At 39.4% G+C, this 21,913-nt stretch overlaps 3 protein-coding genes and 1 non-coding gene across 5 annotated transcripts; 3 read left to right on the top strand and 1 right to left on the bottom strand.

Annotated features, from left to right (window-relative positions):
* The first annotated feature begins 1,051 nt into the window (after window positions 1-1,051).
* si:ch211-139g16.8 (immunoglobulin superfamily member 6) lies at window positions 1,052-3,285 on the top strand. Of its 2 annotated transcripts, none has more exons than XM_039825364.1 (6): window positions 1,052-1,154; window positions 1,352-1,678; window positions 1,769-1,866; window positions 1,993-2,040; window positions 2,290-2,400; window positions 2,602-3,285. In XM_039825364.1, exons 1-6 carry the CDS (start codon window positions 1,103-1,105, stop codon window positions 2,605-2,607), a joined length of 642 nt encoding a protein of 213 aa, XP_039681298.1. In that variant the 5' UTR covers window positions 1,052-1,102; the 3' UTR covers window positions 2,608-3,285. The 2 variants fall into 2 exon arrangements, with proteins under 2 accessions (XP_039681298.1, XP_039681297.1); XM_039825363.1 differs by having other exon boundaries at window positions 2,533-3,285.
* Window positions 3,286-5,478: 2,193 nt separating this feature from the next.
* mfsd13al (major facilitator superfamily domain containing 13a-like) lies at window positions 5,479-10,608 on the bottom strand. The gene is made up of 7 exons (XM_039825987.1): window positions 10,069-10,608; window positions 8,807-9,121; window positions 8,271-8,699; window positions 7,867-8,021; window positions 7,677-7,760; window positions 7,313-7,456; window positions 5,479-6,776 (listed from the first exon to the last, which is right to left on the bottom strand). Exons 1-7 carry the CDS (start codon window positions 10,267-10,269, stop codon window positions 6,635-6,637), a joined length of 1,470 nt encoding a protein of 489 aa, XP_039681921.1. The 5' UTR covers window positions 10,270-10,608; the 3' UTR covers window positions 5,479-6,634.
* Window positions 10,609-10,905: 297 nt separating this feature from the next.
* On the top strand, window positions 10,906-20,241 carry cdr2a (cerebellar degeneration-related protein 2a). The gene is made up of 7 exons (XM_039825827.1): window positions 10,906-11,163; window positions 13,425-13,537; window positions 15,233-15,381; window positions 15,505-15,681; window positions 17,540-17,854; window positions 18,027-18,303; window positions 18,514-20,241. Exons 1-7 carry the CDS (start codon window positions 11,085-11,087, stop codon window positions 18,787-18,789), a joined length of 1,386 nt encoding a protein of 461 aa, XP_039681761.1. The 5' UTR covers window positions 10,906-11,084; the 3' UTR covers window positions 18,790-20,241.
* A 1,421-nt stretch (window positions 20,242-21,662) lies between these two features.
* Window positions 21,663-21,744, top strand: trnal-uag. Its single transcript has one exon. It is a non-coding gene; the product is annotated as a tRNA-Leu (tRNA).
* Window positions 21,745-21,913: the final 169 nt, after the last annotated feature.

Below are 21,913 nucleotides of genomic sequence, written 5' to 3'. Positions count from 1 at the left end.
GTTAAATCTGAGACAATTCTCCATATTTTATAACATAACCATATAATCATCATTGTTTTTGTATGTAAAATATTAATATGTAGCCTAAAGTAGCTATAATAAGTAATGAAAACGGTCAAGTAAACATAGTGGAGTAAAAAGTAGCCCACATTATTCTCCTCTGAAATGTAGTGGATTAGAAGTTTAAAGTACAGTAAAATATAAATTACAAGTATCTCATAACTGTACTTAAACCGAAGATGTTTTCATGTATTCCGGCTGTTAAGACTTCAGTTCAGGTTGAAGTTGGGATAAAATACGCTTTGATTTTGTGAGGTCCTCAAACTACTCGAACCAATAAGAATGATGAAGATGTAATCCTTCTTTCCTAGATTGCGCCAATATTGTCAATGCACAGAGATGATGGTGCACGTCATTGGTGATTTTAGACCCTTTTTACCCTCAATTTCATCTCAGCCCCCCTAAAAATGAATAAAAAACAATAAAAAAAATAAAAAAAATTTAGTGCTTCAAGTTAGAGTTTGCTAACTTGTCTGTTAGTGACAGAGGACAAACAATTACAGGTCCAAAGGGCTTGAAACAGGTTTAATATCCTGTGATTCTGTCGCCAGTGCTATGCACCTGTAGAACCCAAATTGAAACGTAAGCAAAACAATTGCTGAATGTTAGAACATTGTTTCAAACTGGTTATTACTGTGACTTAAAGTGTCAGGTTTAGTTCCATCATAGTATTAATAGTGGCTGAGCCCCCCTAAAGGTCTGATCTTAGAATCGCCCCTGGTACACGTCATACAGAAAATGTTGTTCATATTATAAGGCATTAACAGGCAGATGGGGCTACTTGTGGTTTCCCTTTATAATGACACACAATCTTTCAGTATTCAGTGTTAAATCTATTTGCACTTGATATTATAAATGCCATTGTTTTCATGTTGTCATGTTTGTAAAAATCCAGTGTTACCGTTCAGCTGCGAAAGACAGGAAAATAAAAAGGAACTAAGTGTTGAGGAAGTGCAATATACCCACTTCCCATGTTGTCACCCGTTTAGAAAGCCTCATGTGAGGAATAACAAGATCATTCACAAGCTGTCAAGCCTCAGACATGGATCAGTTGTTTTGGTTTTCTCTCCTGCTCACCTACCTTCCAGTAACAGGTAATACGTCTTTGTTAGCATTATATAAATTAGTTCTTTAAGGAATAAGATTTTCAGGGATTTCATTTTTCCACATATGAAATATAAATTATCCATATTAGCTTCTGTTCAACAGTAGCTCAGGGTTTTTTCAGAAACCTTTTGGGCTACTGAATGGTATAGGCTATCCGTTCAATTTCTCTGTTTATCCGTTCCAGAGAGCATGAAAAAAGAGGAGAGCTGCTTATTACAGCCAAACAAGGTGATCTGGCGGAAAACAGGACAAACTGCTGTTGTCAATTGTACCAGTTCACATTGTTCAGGCAGACCCCTGCATTATGAGTGGTTTACTTTCAAAGAAAACTTCCACCTTCATCTCAACCTGAATAGCAATTCTCTCAAGTACAGCCTGGACGGAGCATCTTTAATCATCAAGTCACTTGATGCTAATGACAGCGGGATCTACTACTGTGCTGCAGTATCGAGTGGACCCCCAGGAGCCGGCGCCCAGCATGTAGGGTTGGGTACAACTCTTGTAGTGAGGGGTAAGAAGAGATGATTTTGAAGGTGAGGCACATCTGTTTAGATGTGTTGATTAAGATGGATTGGGACAGAGCTTTTGTTTTGTTTTTTAGAACAAATTAAAACAATGGCAAGGCCCATTCTTCTGTGGGTATCATTTGTCCTCTTGGCCATCTACAGCTTGGCAGTAGTGACACTTATTCTAAAGAAGGTAAATTACTTCGACATATTTATTTTAAATGTTATGCATATTGTAAGATCTTTCAGAGTTTATAAAAACAAGACTGAAAACTGAAAATGTATTGATGTGAAATGTACCTGTTCCTCTCTGTTCTAGCATGGCTGCAATATGAGCATCTGCAGAAGGAAGTGCAAAACTGACAAGGTTGTAGATAAAGTGTCTGTTTGTCTGTTTCAATTTGTGTTTGATAATGTTTCCTAAATGGGGAAAATCTAACAGAAGCAAAAATAGGAACAGGAACCAAGGCCTCTATGAATTACTGGGCGGGAAAAGGCTCTTACAACACCACAAATGACAAAGCATTTGCTAACCTGCTTTTGTTAACACACCTAAAAAAAGAAATCTCCAAATATCTCTGTTTCATAACAAATTTCTTCTGAACTTTCCAAACAGAATACCTCAACTAAAAAAGCACAATTCCATGACGTGCTACAAGAAATGTACAGCAGACGGAACTTGGACAAAGGCAAAAAAACTGTGGGCAGAAACCGTTCTCAAGCGGAGGTAAATCTTGTTGCAGCATGTTGTGGTTAGATTGAGTCAACAGATAGACTGAGTGAGCATGGAACTTCTGCATAGCTTGTGTTACAGCATGTATCTAGTTTTAACATAATTTTCACATAGAATTGAATGTAGTTGCAGGCTGCAAGCACAGAGTTCAAGAGCTCAACTGATGACGTCTATCAAAATGTAAAAATTCCACAGCCATGAAACACCTGATGGTGGATGCCGTCATGTGACAGAGGAGATGAGCACATCATCAAAGACTGCAAGTTAGTCATTTGCTTGTTCACCTTTTCTCATGAATTGAGACATAACAACCAATACAAAGGGCCTGAGTTTTTCAGTTTCAGCAGTGACAGACAGACGGCCCTCTGTTCAGGTGTTTGCAGTTTTATCTACATTATGTCGATTGTAATTCAATTTCTTGCAAAACCACACCCAGAAAAAGAAAGAAGAGAAAATCCAATCCAATACAGAAATGTACCCGAGTCACATCATTTTAATCCACCAATTTCATTTCTTCCATATATCTTGGATTTTAGAAAGCCGCAAGATAGAAAAATAACTTGTGAATTGTACTTTCAGGAATAGAGAGTAGAAAGAAGCACAAATTTTCTGCAAATAAGGTAAATGTTAGAAGACATGGTCAATTCCTATTTTGATATATATATCAAGATTATCTAATTATTGACTAACGCTTCTCAACAAATAAGGAAAGCACAAACTTATATCAACATTCTGGGCATAGTTGTGTACAAACTAAGCAAATTTAATCAAAAACCATGGAATATAACAGAAAATGTTACATTCAAATATACTTTCATTAAAAGGTCCCATGGCATGAAAATGTCACTTTATGAGGTTTTTTAACATTAATATGAGTTCCCCCAGCCTGCCTATGGTCCCCCAGTGGCTAGAAATGGTGATAGGTGTAAACCGAGCCCTGGGAACCGGTACTTTTAAAACGATTCCGATTCCTAAACCGATTCTTGAAAGACTGAAAAATGACAAAAGAAAGGCTTTTTTTAAAACTGAAAATGATTTAAATTGAACAATATATTAACGTTTTAAAGTACTTAAATATATAATAAGTAAACCTAAGTCACCTAACACATAATTACAATAATTTATAACAAATAACAGTTACACTATTAACAAGTAACAACAAAATAAATGTTGAGTTGGTATGCCAACCAGCTTCAAACTTTAGCAGTTCTTTTGCCTTCTCTGGCAAGATACTACACCTCTCCTGACTTATGGCATGTCCTGCACAGGAGAAAACTCTCTCAGATGGTGTCCAAGAGGTCTGTACACACCCAGGTATGAGTTTGAAAGGGCAGACAATTTGGGGAGGCTGTCCTGCCTCCCCCACCCCCAGGCTACACGGTCTTGTCCTGAACGATAGACTAGCAGAGTAAGTGTAATATGTTTACTAGCGATCACGTGCAGCGAATGGTTAATATGCTTTTACGTCCGTTTTGGTGAGCCCAGAGGGAAAACATGCCATTTTAAAAGTAGCCTACATTTACGGTAGCTAGCTAACGGTAGACTACAGAGAAAGTGGGATATTTTTACGTCCATTTCGGAGCGTGTACAAAAAGCCGTCTATCAGCAGTGATTGTAGAGTGCATGTCCAAGAATAGCGCGGATACGCGCTCACACCGCGAGCGGGCACGTGCGCCACTCGGCAGAAAAGGGAGAAAGAAAAAAAAAAAAAGAGTCTGCCGCTGTCCGGAGCGACAAAGGGAAAATATTTTAGTCGGAACAGAAATGAGGAACCGAAATTTGCGTTCTAATCCGGTCCGAATACTACCGTTTGCGTAGGAACCGGTTCCATAGTGGAACCGGGTTTCGGTACCCAACCCTACTTATGAGGTCATAAGGAGCAAGGTTACCTCCCCTTTCTCTGCTTTGCCCGCCCAGAGAATTTGGCCCACCCATGAGAGAGAGACATCATGGCTTGCAAACAAGCAAAGTGGCAGTTGGTCAAGGCCACACCCCCACCCTCCTCCTTGCCCCCCTCTCGCCTCCTCAATAGCATTTAAAGCTACAGACACAGAAATGGCACATCCTAAGGAAAGCTCATTGTGGGACTGGCTCTAGTGGCTGTAATTCTGCACCAAGGCTGAATTTCGGGAAAGAAACTTAAGATACAGTATTAGGGGACCACTAAGGCCTATATAAAAGCATCCAAAAAGCAGCATGTCATGGGACCTTTAAAAGTTGATCATTATAAACAATGTAATGACATAAAAGACACATTACAGATGCCTTTACATATAATGCAGTAAAGCTTATGGTAAACAAAGCAGAAGGTTGTATTTTTGGTGCTGGACTAGAGTTTGCTCTAAAAAAAATCATCAACTTACAGTAAAGGCAATATCTCAACAACCGGATGTTTGTGATGCATTTTGCGGTGTCATATTCTGTATAATGACTTCCAAATAATCCAGCCAGTTAACATTAAAATTTACTTTATAAAGTCACAGTGGATCTTTACATGTATTTTTTTTTATTTTATTTTTTTACACATAATAGGCTGTGATATGATTTTTTTTTACTCATACTATTCACTTAAACATCCTTTGTTCAGCGTCTGTGTGCATTCTTCCCTTTCTGCCTCCAATCTCCCATCTTTAAAAGGGGGTGTACTCAATATTCAGAACATAAATATAGCAGGAAAACAACTATTAGATATGTAAAGATATAGTGGAGTAATGGTGTCCTGAGCAGAGAAGAAAGTCACACTCTCCTGTGTGTGTTTCAATCTGACCTTCTCTGTTCTTTGTAGTCTGAGAGCTGTGTGGAGGCAATCCCAAACCAATTTGTTTTCTGAATATCAAGTACAGTCCCTTTAAACTTAAATGGTGTGAGCCAGATTTTGACTGAAAATTTTGAAGCTCTAATGTTACTCAAATTCACAGTGAAAGTGTCTGTAAAAGGCCCGACAGATGTAGATGCTGTAAAAGCATCACCTTGATTTACTGTATTCTGGAGCATGGCTGGAATGTAAGCTGCAATTGGTAATTTTGCCCATGTGTACAATAAAGATGATGGCATTTACTGTACTGCAGACAGTTATTCATATTTGTTTTATTGTTTGGTTAAATTTTGTGTTTTGTTATGCATGTGAAACAGTGTACATCTTGGGACGTAAGACACATTTGAGAAAAACATTTTGACAATAAAAGTGAAATCAAAATCAAATCAAATATTTGTGATATTTTTCCCCTTGTTTCTTCAGGTAAAACGAAGGTCAGCCTATTATTTACTTTAATGATGATTGGAGTTAGATTTCAATTAGGGGCCTCTCCTGGGGCCCCATTTCACCAAATAAGATAATTACAACAAATAAGCAAACCTGCAATTTTTAATATGAGAATTGCTCTAGTTTATTTTGACGTTTCACTTATCAAAACAAAGACTGTAATAATGAGCATGCAAGAGCCCTTTAGGACTCTCATTTGTGACATGTGCTGCCAGCATTTGCAATCTGTATGTAAGTGCTGCCTGTGATTTACATTTGGGAAAAAACTGAAATCCCAACAGCAAAATATAGTGTAAACAGGGTTCTTAGAGTGCTTTTAGTCTTTCTCTACTATCCACAATCCAGATGGATATAACAGAAAAGTTTGACAAAAAAAAAACTTTTTTGTTAATACATACAATACCACAAAGCCCTTAACTAAAAATCGACCATGCAATGTGAAAGTCCATTATAGAAAAAAATCCAAATTAATGCTCATTACATTTTTGTACCTCGCTTTCTGATTCCATATGGTGTAAATGTGCTTCTACAGAAGAGGTAGTCAGTCTACAGTAAGTAGCCATTTAATGTTCAGCTTCTGTCTTGGTTCAAGAGCTATAACATTTAGCTGCTAACACTATTTTTATTGGATCTTATTTTTAATGGAAGACACCCACTATTTCACTACCCACCACCTAATTTCAACTGCCAGTTGACTGTTTCAAGATGCCACTCAACAATTTCTGTAGCGACTTTTCCATTTACATTCATTTTACAAGTACAGTTCCTCCATTAAGAACAAAGTAGTATTTTTCACCTGCCTTCTGAGGAATTAGCTGCAGTTCAGTCAGTGACAGTGACAATCAGTGACTGGAAAAAGACATTTACACATTACTTTTAACATAACCTCATACTTAATCAATAACGAATTTTCCCAAATCCCAAAAAATATCAACCAGCTCACTTTGAATGCTGAAAATATTGAAGTTAGCTGTCAACGTACTTTATGTCAACTGTGTGACTGCTGCGCATGGAAAACGGCCTCCACGCAAGGGCTTGCAGAGCAGCGACACACATGGGCACCACACACACCAAATAGAACATGACACTGTGGAGGCTCTCCGAAGCGCTGCAAACAAGGAAGAATTTTGTTACAGACACAACATGCATTCATTTATAACTGCAGTGATTTAGGTGTCACCATTTCGCTTGCTGCACACTGTTATGACAATAACATGCAACTGTAAATGTAACAACCTGAGCACGTTAGGCAGATTGTTTATAATAAAAACAAGAGAAGTGTTTCTTAATGTTTTTAAGCAAAGTGAATGTCAGACCTTCTTATTTTTATATATATATATATATATATATATATATATATATATATATATATATATAAATAAATAAATAAATAAATATATATATATATATATATATATATAAATAAATAAATAAATAAATATATATAAAATTACTTGATATTGAAAACAATATCATGCAGGACTGCGAGTACAAAAATTACTTGATATTGAATTAAAACTACTGTGGCTTGGATTTTAATAGTTGCCGATTATACTGATCAATGAATTCTTCATACCAATATTACATTAAATCCCAACATCAAGTTTTGACCTTTAATTCGAGAAGAAGCAAGAAATACTGTACCTTGGATTTGAATCCCTTCCTGCGTCTTTCAGCTGTTCATATCCAAACTGGTTGAGGATATTGAGAACTATCATAGGGGCCAGCGACTGAGCCGGCTTAGTGAACAGTGCATTTGTCCCAAACACCATAGATGAAAGAGGGGAACTGTAGAAGGGGTGGGGGGAGGAGAAAACAGGCTCAAATACTATATCACCAGTCAAATAACAGCAATATGTTTGATTATAAATGAATAAAAACATAACTTCATTGGATACATCGGTATATTTGGCATTGGTGTTCTTTTTCCGATGGAGAAGTGTTGTATATCTGTATGTGAGGAATGACTGAGATTGTGGAAATATGCTGCTAATCATATTTGGTTTACCTGCGCTTGTACTTCTGCAGGTCTGTGTCAATGATGTCAGCCAAAGGCAAGCCAAAAAGACTGAAGGCTGCTTGGATTATGACCCTTCATAGAAGACAGAGAGTGAAGGTATAATTCAGTCAAAGTGGAGTGATTATATAGTGTGAACATAAATAAGTGAAAGAATGTTACAAGTCATTTAGCCTCTTACATGTTAACGGTGAGGAAAAATGCCAGGATATAGTAGTGCTGAGGACCGAGTGTGAGCATGATAGCCGCCATTGCAGCCTCTGTGTAGAAGGTGAAGAGGATGATCCTGTAGTAGCCAAGAGTGTGGAGCTGACTCTGACAGCTCAATACTAACAGCTGGGATGGAAACAAGGGGTCAGGAACTACACATAAACACAAAGTAGCATATTATAAAATAGTGCATCAAGCATTTTGTCGTTGGTGCATTCGGGTGCTTTTACAGAGTTCTGACATCTGAATGAGTTTGAGAGCGGGCTGCCAAAAAGCACTGTATTCATGATCTATGTTGTAAGTAAGTATGATACTAAGTATGGTCGTTTGAGATAATGGGAGGACAAAAGGACACAAGCCACTGAGGGACAATACCTGTGGACAGATGAATCCCGCTCCGTACATAATGCTCTTGGCCAGTGATGGAAGCACATCTGGAGGAATCAGGTGCTCAGCAAATATCATGGTGAAATTATTAAAGAAAGCTAACATAAAAACCTGGAAGAAGTTCATTAACACAAAAAGCTGGAAGTCCCTGTTGCTCATAATTTGCCACGTCAAAGATTTTAACATGGAGAAGGAAAATGCTGATTGATGGGAGGTCTGGTCATCACCATCATCTACATCTAAATCAGGTCCTTTGTTATCAAAGCGGCTCTCACTGTGGAGGCCCGTGTAGAGCATGCAGCCACAGCTCAGGATAGCGATCAGCACTGTGAAGGCTTGGAAGGACGCAAAGTCCTCCATGTTTCTGGTCAGCACACCACAGAAGAGGACACTGGAGGAGCCAATGAGAGAAGCTACCTGAGAAATAAAAGGGAGGGGATATGAAAAGGATGGGCAGTTACCCTGTTGGCTTAGGGGCATTCAGAAAAAAGATGGCAGAAGTGTTTGGTATAAAAAGTCCTTACCTGGTTGTACTTTACAAGTCTTAGTCGGCTCTGATGGTGGCTGGAAATCTCTGCAAACAATGCACATTGTGCCAGCAGCACAAAAGTCAGCATGCCGTCAAAAGCACACAGCGCCACCATCAAGTGTAAGCCGCTCAACCAGTCACCAGGGGCGTAGGTCTGCCATGGGAACCAGGCTAGAAGAAAGGCCAGCGAGTAGAGGGGAGCACCATACAGGATGGAGAGACGTCGCTGAGAGCAGCAGGGCACCCTGGAATTATCTTGCATGTAGCCAAAGAGGGGGTCATTGATTGCATTCCACACCATGTACACCACCTGCAGAGATAGGATTATTGATTAAAGTGTTTTAGGTAGTGCTCAACAGAATGTTATTGAAGCCTGTTCCAGCTTTTCAAATGTGAGGATTTGCTGCTTTTCTCCAATTAACATGATTGTAAATTGAGTATCTTTGAGTTATGGACAGTTGGCCAGATGAAATAAGCAATATGAAAACATCACCCCACACTCTGGGAAATTGTAATAAGCATATTTCACTATTGCCAGATATTTTATTGACTAAACAATTAGTGATCAGTAAAATAGTATACAGCGTAATCAAAAAAGATAATAATAATAATAAGTTATAGTCCTTTTTCAAAAGGAAAGCAGCCCCAAAAATGAATGACGTTGAGATTGAAAAGGTACAGGGGCATATACCGATCAGAGGTGTGATGGTCCACCAAAAACTGCTCTGTGTTCTTGATTATAACCAAATCCAACCCTGTTTCCACTGGCCGAATGATTGCAGTTTCTACCTTGTCAATGACAGGTTACGTATGATTTATTTGATTCATGAGGCTTTTATATGACAAATTATAGCCCACCCAGACCCAGTACTTTTTACCAGTTGAAATAAAATAAAAATGCACTTGCCAAAAAGAGACTGCAGCTCCTACCTTAAAGGTTGTTTCTGCCTCAAAATGACTTGATTTCATTAATGAGGGTTGTATTTGACATATATTACACTACGTTTTACCTGTTGAAATACTTTACTAGGCGATAAAGCTGAAAACAGGCTGCCACTCTGCTGAACGGCAATCCGTTTTGGGCAGATGATATATATAAATATAATATTATTTTATGGCCTACCATCAGCCACGTTTCGATCTCGACGCTAGTGGAAAATGTCACTTTAACTCTTGACTACAGCAGTGTTTTACTATTATTATACGTCACATGCATTTGCATACTAACAACAGAATATGTCAAGATAAAATACTCACTTGTGATTGGTGGAATGCTCCCTCTGATATCTTGTACTTATTGAGAAAGAGTTTGACATAGTAGAAGCTAAAAATGTTGTTTATCATGCCAGATCCCAGTGTAGTCATGGCATAAGCCACAGCTGCAGGATTGAGCCCAAAGTTTATCAGATGTCGGACTACTATCATTCTTCCGGAGGCAGGTTTGTCCTCCACAGCCATGACAGTTAACGCAGACCTGTCTAACTAGCTGGAGCGAGGAAGTGTTGTCGCTTGCAACAACTATGTTACGCTGTTGTTGTTGTTGTTGTTTAGCATTGCTAAAAAATGACTGCTAATAATAGCAAAAATAGTGAAGTTGGTCAATATTCCAGAGCAAAAACGCATACGGTAATGTTACTGAGCTTGCTGTGGTTCCAGTTGTCTGATGTTCATGTTGTCCACATGCAATGATGTTACTTTCCATAAAACAGACTTACTAAATGTTTACTGACGCTGTGTTTAAAAAACACAACTGTCAAACTCAATTTCATTTCTGTGTCTGTGGACTGGGGCGGGGCTTCTAAATGACATACAAACATCTAATTGGTCAGAAGCGTTCTTTGGCCCAACTTGCTGCTTCGTGATTTGTCGACAAAAAGGTCTGCTGGCGGAAGCAGGACATTACGACAAAGTCGAACGCATTTTAAACATATTTAGCAGTTAGTCTTTTCGGTAGATTGCCTTAGATTGAGAATAGTATTATAATTTAATTTTAATAATCGGAAAAAATAAAGATATTTTTAAAGCTAATTTTCTCATATCGTAGTTGTATCTGCCACCTGCCGGTTGCTGGGGTGTATTTGCCACGTTGCTGTAGACAACAGACTTAACGCCTCACGCACACCGACCGGGAGGATGTAGTTTACATTTCTCCACACACGGTGGTGGACGGCGGACAACTTCAAGCTGCTAGACATACACACACACTCACACACACCTGTGTGTCAGGCTTCTCTCAGGTGGAGCCGCTGACACACTCGCCCCGCGGCTGTAAGATGTTAACTGACATGATTTTGGAGGAAGAGTTTGACAAGAATGGAGAGGCTTGGTACGACCCGCAGGACCTTGAACACGGTGAGCTGCTCGGCTCTGTGGTCGCACCCTAAAACCCTGTCTGACTGTGTGGGCTGCTGATGTGTTATTACCATAGACTGTAGGTTATTACTTCATAGACAGTTGCATACAGACAGTAACATAATGTAACTGAGTTATTCAGCTGTGATAAGTTTGCTAAGTTAATAAATAAACTTGGACTATTGGTTGCTTGTTAGTTGGTGATCATGTGTTTTCTCTGTACTGACGACATGCCCTAACTTAACTAAAAGAAATGGGCTCACAGATGAAATGAGATTGAAGTCTGTAGCCTACTCTTGTGACTAAATCATCACACTAGTCATGGGGTGGTTTCCTGAGGCTGTCACACTCCTGTGTTGGTTATTTTCTGATATACTTGCCTTTAATGCATGTTGAGTTTGTGTCCACAGAGGTGGGTTTGAGATATAGAAAAAAATATATAGTACGAATAGTAGTAGTAGTAGTAGTAGTGGAGTACTTTATTACTTTAATGCACACGATAAACTGCAGTTTCAACAGGCAAGTCACAGGAAGTAAGAAATAAATATTGCCATTATTAATAAGCAATAACTAGGCTGAAACTAGAACCTAACTCTAAAATGTATTGAATATACAGAACAATTATCATTCCCATTAATAATATATTATGCACTGTATAACAAGGTATTGGATGTGCTTGCATACTGTATATTAAAATAGAATTAAATGAAAAAAATGTATGTATGTATACATTACATATACTCACAGGTAGAGGTATATAGAGGTTATAATACAGGGATATGAGAATAAGAGATGAATATAGGCACGTTTAAAAAAGTGCAAGAGAACAATGAACAGTATTGTAAAGATTAACAACCAATAAATTATAGAACTGAATTAGTTACTGAGAACCATTAGTTGATTAATCAATAGGTCGATGGACAGAAAAATTATCAGCAACTTATAATCAATAGATTTTTCTAGTCATTCTCAACCAAAAATGCCAAAAATTTGCTGGTGGTAGCTGTGAGGTGAGCTGTAAGTGTGAGGTTTGATGCCTTCTGTTTGGCATATATATATATATATATATATATATATATATATATATATATAAACCACTTTTCTTTGGCATATATATGTATATATATATCTAAGAAAAGTGGGTTTTTTTGGCCTGTGGGGCAAATTAATCAGTAATCAAAAGAAGTGTGAGTTGCAGCCCTAATGAAATAGCATTGGGTTTAATTTAAATTATGAATGTACTAGTAAATGACCAAGTGAGCAGTCTGTCCTAGTTGTAGGAAAAAAATCTTACAGTAGGCTTCTTGGGCAGAAGAGCCACAGTCCTGATACAGAGGCGGCTTTTTATACAGAGTGATGGCAGTAGGAAGGAAAGACTTCCTGTAGCATTCCACAGTGAAGCTGAATATAACTGATTTACTGTTGGTGAGTTAGGGTAACAGTTTGTGCAGCATCCTTCTCTCTTCCACCCACTCTAAACACTTTAGAGTGGGGCTCAAAGTTGTTATTTGATAGATAGATAGATAGATAGATAGATAGATAGATAGATAGATAGATAGATAGATAGATAGATAGATAGATACTTTTATTCATTCCAAGGGAAATTTTAGGTATCCAGTAGCTTAGACAACCATAACACAACAAACACACATACACACATATATTTCACATACATAAAAATCACTCACAGAAATTTAAAGAGTTAGGCCTAACAATTTGTGAAGTGATTACAAAGGTCTGGTATGGACTGACCAGACCTTTGTAATCACTTCACAAATTGTTAAATTAGTTTGCCACATGACACGTTTGAGTGTGAAAAACAATGGGCATACACGTTTTTTTGCGTGAAACATGTTTGGTTTCATTGCATTGTTATTAAAACAGTTCCACATAACACATGCTTCACTTTACTTCATAGGACTAGTCAACACTGTTGCTGGACAAGATCCAGTTTTTAAGAGAATTTTGTGGGAGAAGGGTTGCACGGAGATTCCAAGACATGCCTAAGATTCCTCCGTGATTCACCAGTGGCAGATTGTGAGACAAGTGTGTGTGTGTGTGTGTGTGTGTGTATGTGTGTGTGTGTGTGTGTGTGTGTGTGTGTGTGTGTGTGTGTGTGTGTGTGTGTGTGTGTGTGTGTGTGTGTGTGTGTCTGTGTGTGTGTACCCTTTACACACGTCTAGTTCTATCCATTGCCTGTGTTTGGGCATTGAAACAGTCGTGTGTCTTGTGTGTTTACATGTTTTCCTGTGTTTTGACAGATCTCCATTTGGCAGCAGAGCTTGGGAAAACCCTCCTCGACAGGAACCATGAGCTGGAGCAGGCCCTGCAGCAGATGTACTCCACCAACCAGGAACAGCTGCAAGAGATAGAGGTGATACATGTTAGGAAGGAACTTATCAGAGTTCTTGAGGCTCCAACAGTGTCAAGTGTGTGAGCAAGGCATATCCATTTCACAATGCAAAGCATGTTTTTATACAGGATATCCTCCGATGGAAGTCCATGTTGAGAGATCTGAAAAGCTCTTTCACTGCAAGGGAGATGTCATTGTGAATTTGTCTCAACTAAATAGGATGGAGTAAAAGCTAATCCTGACCTAGAGAGCCTTTGGTGCGGCCTCTTGGCAGTATGTTCGTCCACCTAATTATAGATACACTTTCACCAGCTAATTCCACCTTTTACTTGGACATTGTTCAAGCAACCAAGATCTTAATTAAGATTTTGCTTTTGCTCTTATTCCACAAAATATTTGTTATTCATATTACTTTAATCAATACTAGATCAAACTCTCTTGCAGTTGTGTCAGCCTACCTTAATACATTAGAGCGTATATTTTGCTTTTCAGGTAAAGCTTATAAATAAAATTAATTAGACCTTATGTTTCAATGGTCAGCCATTTAATTTTTAAATTAATTTTGTCATATGCAGCCAGTGCTGATGTATTTGAATTTGAGGACATGGCATTCAGCAGGCCAACAAAGATAAGAGCCTTAATTTGTTTACGGCAAGGGCCGGTGGCTTGAGGATTTATTGAGCTTGATATGGTAATCCCCATTCGTCTCTCTTCCCCTCATCCTCATGCAGTGTCTGCCACTGGTCCTACCCACTACAGTAGACAGTCTTAAAGCTGTTTGTGTGTGTGTGTGTGTGTGTGTGTGTGTGTGTGTGTGTGTGTGTGTGTGTGTGTGTGTGTGTGTGTGTGTGTGTGTGTGTGTGTGTGTGTGAGAGAGAGAGAGGGTGTGTGCGTGCAAGCGTGTGTGTGTGCGTGTGTGATACAGCACTAGACAAATGGTTGCATCAATTTCTATCAGAGAAAAGTATATCAATTGAAAGAAGATAAGAGGGCTATTGCAGAAACATCTTTGTAGACAATGAGTGCATTTCTTGTCCAACGTGCAATATAGCTCACACATTTCCCTGTCACCATGTTAAGAGTCGTTTAAAGGCTCTAAATACTGTAGGCAGCTCTTTGCTTCTGAACAAGCCTTTGTCTGTTTGGTAATAAAATATATTGGCCTGGGATATAAAACCAAATGTAAAAGGGTGTATAACTTGCTACCTCCTCTCTTTCTTTTCTATGGGTCGGTTTGAAAGAAGATTACCTCCCGTGTGGCTTCAGCATTTCGATCTTTTAATGTGTGATAATCAAGTGATAATGTGTTATAGGAACTTTAGACTCTTTGTTTGTATTTCTCCTATGAATCTGAATCAAGAAATGTAATCTATATACACATGTGTAGCGCTAAAACTAACAATTACTATCATTATAAGTTCAAATAAAATACAAAAAATGTCTGACACAATTTTCCAGGGCCCAATGTAACGTCTTCAAATGTCTTATTTTGTCCGTCCAACAGTTCAAAACCCAAAAGTATTCAGTATGCAATTATATCAAACAGAAAAAAGCAGCCACCCCTCACTTTGGAGACGATGACACACAACAGTTTTACCTGACCTTTGCAGACTAATTGATTATTACACGTCATTAATTTAAGATACAGTAAAGCGGAAATGACAAAGATTTAGCTTGATTTGTGTTTACGCTTTACTTTTCTCTCTTGTTCACCAGTACCTGACCAAGCAGGTGGACCTGTTGCGTCAGATGAACGACCAGCAAGCCAAAGTGTATGAGCAGCTAGATGTGGCCGCCAGGGATCTGGAGCAAGGCAACCAGAGACTAGTTCAGGACAGCCGCCTGGCCCAGCAGAAGATCCACAGGTCTGTCTACCAGTTATCAGTGAATTTGGCTTTTAAATTATATTTTACATAATTATATATCCCATATCTGATCAAGTGCAGAACCTCACTGTCACATTCTTCTTTCTCCTCTTTCCCCTTCAGTCTAACAGAGACCATTGAAGGGCTTCAGACTTACATGGAGGACCTGCAGACTCAAGTGGAGGAGCTAAAGACTGCCCAGGCAGAGCGAAACAAAAGAGAGCTGGCAGAACAACGCCGCAACCTCGGAGCACAGAGTGTGTCCTGTATCAAAGAGCTGTATGACTTACACCATGACAGGTATTTCATGTATGTGTGTCATTGTACATGTTCTGCTGTATGGTGCTATTAGCTAACAGCAGAACCAAAGGATGAGACACAGGGACTATTTTCAGAGGGAAAATGAGTGTGTGGTAGAGGGAGAAGTGACAGAGTGACGGCGATTAGCTTCGGTGCGAGTACCGACTCTAGAGTCATAGTGAGAGAAACAAAGTGTCTCCCCTGTGCTTTCTGACCAATGTGAGACATCTTTAGCAGGAAAAGTTAACCCTCTCCTAGATTTGATGTTGTTTATGGGGAAGGAGAACCAGGAAATGAGTCGGGGGAAATGGAACGCTACCAAGCCACGGCCGAGTGACGTGCGTCGCTGCGACGTGTTAGTTACATTTTTCGAGAGGTGCACATCAGGCTACCGTGTAGGGTCCGGCGTAGACGCAGAGGGGTCTGCGGGGGTACGCCGTCGATTCTACGCGCAACCATAAAAAGGCCTTAAAGTCACAGTAGTTACCATGTGAATTTTGACACAAATGTATCGGTTATACCCAGGGCAATGTGGATAGATGTTTGCCTTACCTGCACCTTTACATGAAACCAAAGAAATGAAGGGTAGGTCATCTGAATATTAAGAGCACCCGTCTGTTGTGTGATCATCTATTACCCTCAGCCCCTTGTATGCTGACTGGACACCTACAGGTCAGCCAGAGCCAGGCCAGACCTCCTTATCCAAAGGAGGAGGAAGTTAATCCTGCTCCATTGTCATCAGTGTCCTAATACATACACACAACTGTTGCTTTAGCTCACCATTTGTCATGCCACTTGTTTAATGTACTTTAGAGAGAGCAGAGGTGTAACTTATTGTTTGAGGGTCAACAAAACATTTGTTAACCTGAAACACTTTGCCTCCTGTTTATGTATAGAGAAAATGTGTCATGGCAGCACCTAAAAGCGTAGGTTTTGTTTCAATAGTGGAAACAATGAAGTAGGAGGCCTAACATAGCATATTATGAATATAACCAAACATTCAATTTGTTGTTTAAATTGCTGCATTATAAATGCATTAACCCTATAATCGCGTTTAGTTTCCTTGACCTGACACCACTCCAATACTATAACCTTGTTTTTTTACAAAGAGCATTCTCCTTAACTGCATTAAAAGCATAGATTAAAGGATTTGACACATCACTCTACTGGACACTATTAATAGAGGTTTTAGTGAGTGAATCAAACTCAAACTGTAAAAGGGGACAAAAAGAGGATTTTGAAAAGTGAAAATTATACTATTAACTCTTTGTACATTGAGGCCCTGTTTAAAAGATATAGCTCGCGGGTGAAAACAACAAAATATTTTAACAGATGTGCCTTTCGTTTAGACGGCGAAAGCGTTTTTGGGGCTTAGGATATTGGTAGTGCTCCCGTGGGTGCTGTGGCTTATCACGGTCGACTGTGTCGGTCATCATCAGACAAACATGCAACTCCACCTCCTCGTCTGTCCAGACAAAATTGTCAGCTTTTGTTGTTCGCTTCGCCATGTTTTGGTTTTGCGCTACCAGGGAGAGAAGTAGAAGGAAGGTTCTACGCAGGCGTGCGGACTTGGTGGTGTTGTGTGGCAGTGCTTCACACTACCACCTAGCCACCTGGTGTGCATACTACATTGAATTTCACACACTTTTGCGTCACCATATTCACGAAGCGCTCGTCAAAACGCGGAATAAAAATTGAGAACGCAACGCCACTTTTGCGTTTTCTCTTCAGATCGTTTCCGTCTAAACGTAGCCTTAAATGCAACTACAGTATTCATGTATTATGATCTCAGTGTTTGTTTTATTCTGAAAGTGCTATTTTGTTACACACTTACTGACACTCCACTGTCCTGGCTCAGGAATCTAGCCCACAACGGTCTGCGTGTGGATGGACTCTGGTCACCGCAGTGCTCTTTCTATGACCGAGACAGACGCCAAGACCCGGAGGAGGAGAACGTGGCTCTCCAGCGCTCCGTCCGGACCCTTGAGAGCCAGATAGCTGTGGAGCGGAGCCGCAGGGAGGCTGCAGAGCGTGAGATTGAGTTGACATCCAGGGAGAACATAGACCTGGAGCAGCAGCTGGCCGTGCTGGCTGGCTGCCGAGTCAGGCAGAGGGAGCTGGAGGACGAAGTGGAGCAGCTGCGGCTTCTGTGGCGTGCTGACTGCGCCAACAGGTAGGCCTGACTTGTATACGAACTACAAATTCAGATGGTCAAATTATTTTGGCTCCATTTTTATGACTGACACTTGGTGATACATTTGATATGCAGCACAAATACAGACCTATAACAGGTGTAAATACTTGAAACTTGACTTAAGCCACTTTGTCCCCTCCACTCCCACCAGTGTCAGAGGACTGGATCAGCTGCAGTTGCCTGAAACAGTATTATTTGCCTCAGAAGAAAGACCGGGGCAGGATGAGATGGAGGAGAAGGTAGGAAAGGATGAGGAGCAGAGAAGATACATCTGGCAGAGGTGTAACAGTGACAGCATTTTGAGAGCGACGGACCCAGATGAGATTCGGCGTGGTCACGAGCAGTTGTGCATAAGGCGAACGGAAGCGGTGAAACAGAGGGGCATCTCTCTGCTCAACGAGGTGGACGCACAGTACAGCGCACTGCAGGTGGCGTATTTATAGCACGTCTGGTACAATTTATGCAAAAAAAACTCCGAAAAAAAAGTTTTTATTCTTTGTCAATTAGGTTTGTTGTAGATTTAATTTCAATTTTCAGATTGTTTTCTAAAAATGCTTTCCTTGACTGATAATGGAGACTGTACACAGCAGTTAAAAGGAAATGTATACACTTCCTTAAAATATGTGTTTGTTGTCTAGGTGAAATATGATGAGCTGCTGCGGCGGTGCCAGCAGGCAGACGGGCCCAGCCATAAAGACGTCCAGACATCCAACAGTCCCTTTGGGTGCAGCCGGAACCGCCGCCGGTCCTCAGCCGCTCTGTCTAATCTGACAGTGGGTCTTGAAGACAGCCAGCAGCCCGAATACAAGGCTCTCTTCAAGGAGATCTTCACCTGCATCCAAAAGACCAAAGAGGACCTCAGCAACAACAGAAGTCCAGTCAAGGACAGTGATGCCCAGGGCTCTGCCAGATGACTGTATTATTCATAATCCTGGGATTTGCACTTGTTTGTGTCCATCAAAGTTTTTGACACAGGAGAAACTTGGAGGTTGCTTTGCTACAAAAATATCTAGAGGTTGCAATTGCAATATCTTTAACATGCTGCAATCCTTTTATTTTATTTTATATTATAATTATATCATTTTAACACACCTATTTAACACACCTATGCTTTTTTTAGTCAGAACTGTTACTATTACAACCTTATCAAAAATGTGTTATAATACATGTTACATAAAGCAGCTGTGTGATTTGAAGTAAGAATGCATTCCAAAGTTGAACAACAAATTTGTAAAAAATAAATAAACAACAAAAAAACAGAAAACTATAGATGATAAAGAATTATTGTACAGGGAGATATGTATAGTTAGAATAATATATACTATCAGATCCTCAGCTAATAAAAAGTGAAAAATTGTACGAAGTACAATTCCACTGAAATGTAATCCCCAGTACATTTCATTATGTCCACCTCCAACAGTAATCAGTGTTTGTGTAATGTTAATTCTTTGACCACTTAATCAATTGGTGCTTGGTAGGGAAATGCACACATGGAATATTGTTTGTGTGTTTATATAAGTTGTTATAGCTTTTATGCATGACTTATGCAAACCGGATTGTTGTAATGTTGTAATAGGATGAAAAACTGTAGCTATGCAATAACTAAAGTCTCAGGAGTTTACGATAATTAGCTTAACAGCTCATGTGAGTTGGTTTTGTAGGTTGGCAATTCACCAATTGAGGGTCGTTGGTGTGTCACCAGAGAAATATCAGTGGACACTGGAAAACTTGTTACTCGTCTGTGCTTTCTGTTTTCATGTCTGCACAGCTTCTGACAACTGTCTCTATGCCAGTAGGACACACAACAGCTCTGCACTTTTTATGACTGAATCGCATTTTACTTTTTATTTATTTAAAAAAAAAAAAAAGGTTTAGTGAAGATTAAATTATATTTATTTTCTTTGTTGTTAAATTTGCTGAGCAGATTGGTCAGATGAGATTGACTGGAAGTGAAAGTAATTTTACACTGAGGTGCTTATTTTGTGGATGTAAATACTTTGTCTGACACAGGTGATTGAAAAAAAATGTAAATGTTCCTTCATTTATAAACAATATACTTCTTTGCTTAAAATTGTCAGAATATTTCTTCTGACTTGGACATTTCATGCTATTAATATAGAACTGAATTGTGTTGATCAGGTTACCATAAACAATGGAAAGACTTCAATAAAAAGTTACATTTTTAGGTTTGAGTTATGAGGTTGTCAATTTACTTTCACTTTCCATGTGATGTGATGCTCATGTGAAAGAAGATGCTTAATGGACAATGCTGATGTACTTAAATACAATATAAATTAGTATGGCATTTAGCAATATGCTGTTTTGAAGCTGTGAAACTCTTCCAAGTATTAAAAACATTGATGCAAGAGCCTGTTGAGTTTTCTTCATGTCCAAACTCTGACATCATCAGCACATGCATCTACAGTAAAAGCTGAATTGTGGACACTGTAGCAAGTGAGATAGCATCACTACATAGTTTGTGTGTGCTGAGATGTTTTAGCCTGTCCTCCCTGCAGTGTGTTGTAAAAACAAATAAAAGAACACAACAGTAGTGAAGCATTTTCTTTCCCACAGTACCCAGAGGACTCCTCATTTTTCAAGACCTCCATCCCCCTGTGCACTCTATGGCCCATCAAACAATTAATGGGGCTTTGTGTCTTTTCATAATTAGATTTTGCATAACTGGGATTTACCCACCCTGCTTTCAAATCCAATAAACCTCCAAACAAGGGGATTGCATACCAGTTTGCCTAAAGGGGACAGGTCTTCGCAAGACCACAAGCATACAGGCAGAAATCTTACAAAGCATTAGCATAGCAATCAGCAAAGGTCTGTCACAGGAGTTAGACCAAAGATAATGTAAAAATAAATCTGTAGGAAACTAGATTTTCAAAAGGATAGATTAGCTGTCAAATTAGTTACATTGTCTCTCATGGCAGCAATTAGCAACGTTTCATCAGCAGTGAAAGATTAAGTCACCACTGGAAGTAATTAATGCACTATTTCATTTAATAGACATACACATAGAGCCCACAAGAACAAGAGTAAAAAGACTCAGCCCAACAGTAAAATAACGCTGGCTAACAGTGAATTTACTTAATTAGCAACACATTAGCCTCACACAGCTAGCTAGTATGCTAGTAGCTAACTTGGTTAGCAATAGCCTAAACGGACGCAGAAAATAACATGTAAGTATATATATGTAAGTAACATATCAGCAATTACAAACTTGCTGTAAGAGTAACGTTACCTACAGATCCTTCTCCAATAAGGGCATTTGAGGGGTACGCTACATAAAATGCTCTGACAAATTTATGGGAGGTGGTGAGAGTAATGTCATATTACAAATACGGTGACACCACCATGACATGCAACACATCACATAGCCTACAGTGATACCATTTCACTCCAACTCTGGGCAAATCCAAGACTCTCTCTTCTCTCTCTCTCTCTCTCTCTCTCTCTCTCTCTCTCTCTCTCTCTCTCTCTCTCTCTCTCTCTCTCTCTCTCTCTGCTCATGGAAGTCTCCCAGACCCATAGACTGGCCAGATCACAATTTCACAAGCAGTGCACCGTCATGTTTTCAAAAATCTAAATCACTGGCTTGCCTCAAATCACTATTTTATATCCCAAATTAGCCTACATGAACAGCGACATTTTTCAGGGTATTAGTTTGTTACATTAAATACAGGTTTTGGGGAAGTAGCTATTAAATTCTCTATAGAATTTCATATAGCTAGTACATATTTTAGTTATTTATTTATACATTGTGAAACAGCTGCGTAGAGGTAGCGTGGCCGAGTGGTCTAAGGCGCTGGATTTAGGCTCCAGTCATTTCGATGGCGTGGGTTCGAATCCCACCGCTGCCATTACTTTTTTATTTTATTGACAGACTCCGAAGCATGCACATAATAAGTCAGCATACACTTAAAAACTTAGTTATGTGAACACACTATGCACATAGGCCTGTATGACTCATTTCGCTGCTACAGAATACTACATACCACAGGGAAAATCTTTGGCAGTGCAAGAGCACAC

Source organism: Perca fluviatilis, chromosome 15 (assembly GCF_010015445.1).
Source record: "Perca fluviatilis chromosome 15, GENO_Pfluv_1.0, whole genome shotgun sequence".
NCBI classification, from domain to species: domain Eukaryota; kingdom Metazoa; phylum Chordata; class Actinopteri; order Perciformes; family Percidae; genus Perca; species Perca fluviatilis.
The sequence above is the reverse complement of the archived record's forward strand: the minus strand, read 5'-3'. Positions and strand labels throughout refer to the sequence as shown.

What these genes read in the sequence shown, in the direction of transcription:
- si:ch211-139g16.8 (XM_039825363.1), top strand. Translation starts at nt 1,103, where the DNA reads ATGGATCAGTTGTTTTGGTTTTCTCTCCTGCTCACCTACCTTCCAGTA. An exon ending in TACAACTCTTGTAGTGAGGG is followed by an intron (nt 1,679 to 1,768) that starts GTAAGAAGAGAT and finishes TTTGTTTTTTAG; the next exon opens with AACAAATTAAAACAATGGCA. An exon ending in GAAACCGTTCTCAAGCGGAG is followed by an intron (nt 2,401 to 2,532) that starts GTAAATCTTGTT and finishes AATTGAATGTAG; the next exon opens with TTGCAGGCTGCAAGCACAGA.
- mfsd13al (XM_039825987.1), bottom strand. Translation starts at nt 10,269, where the DNA reads ATGGCTGTGGAGGACAAACCTGCCTCCGGAAGAATGATAGTAGTCCGA. An exon ending in TTTTTCCTCACCGTTAACAT is followed by an intron (nt 7,761 to 7,866) that starts GTAAGAGGCTAA and finishes TCTTCTATGAAG; the next exon opens with GGTCATAATCCAAGCAGCCT. An exon ending in GGAAGGGATTCAAATCCAAG is followed by an intron (nt 6,777 to 7,312) that starts GTACAGTATTTC and finishes CCTTGTTTGCAG; the next exon opens with CGCTTCGGAGAGCCTCCACA.
- cdr2a (XM_039825827.1), top strand. Translation starts at nt 11,085, where the DNA reads ATGTTAACTGACATGATTTTGGAGGAAGAGTTTGACAAGAATGGAGAG. An exon ending in TATGACTTACACCATGACAG is followed by an intron (nt 15,682 to 17,539) that starts GTATTTCATGTA and finishes GTCCTGGCTCAG; the next exon opens with GAATCTAGCCCACAACGGTC. An exon ending in CGTGCTGACTGCGCCAACAG is followed by an intron (nt 17,855 to 18,026) that starts GTAGGCCTGACT and finishes CACTCCCACCAG; the next exon opens with TGTCAGAGGACTGGATCAGC.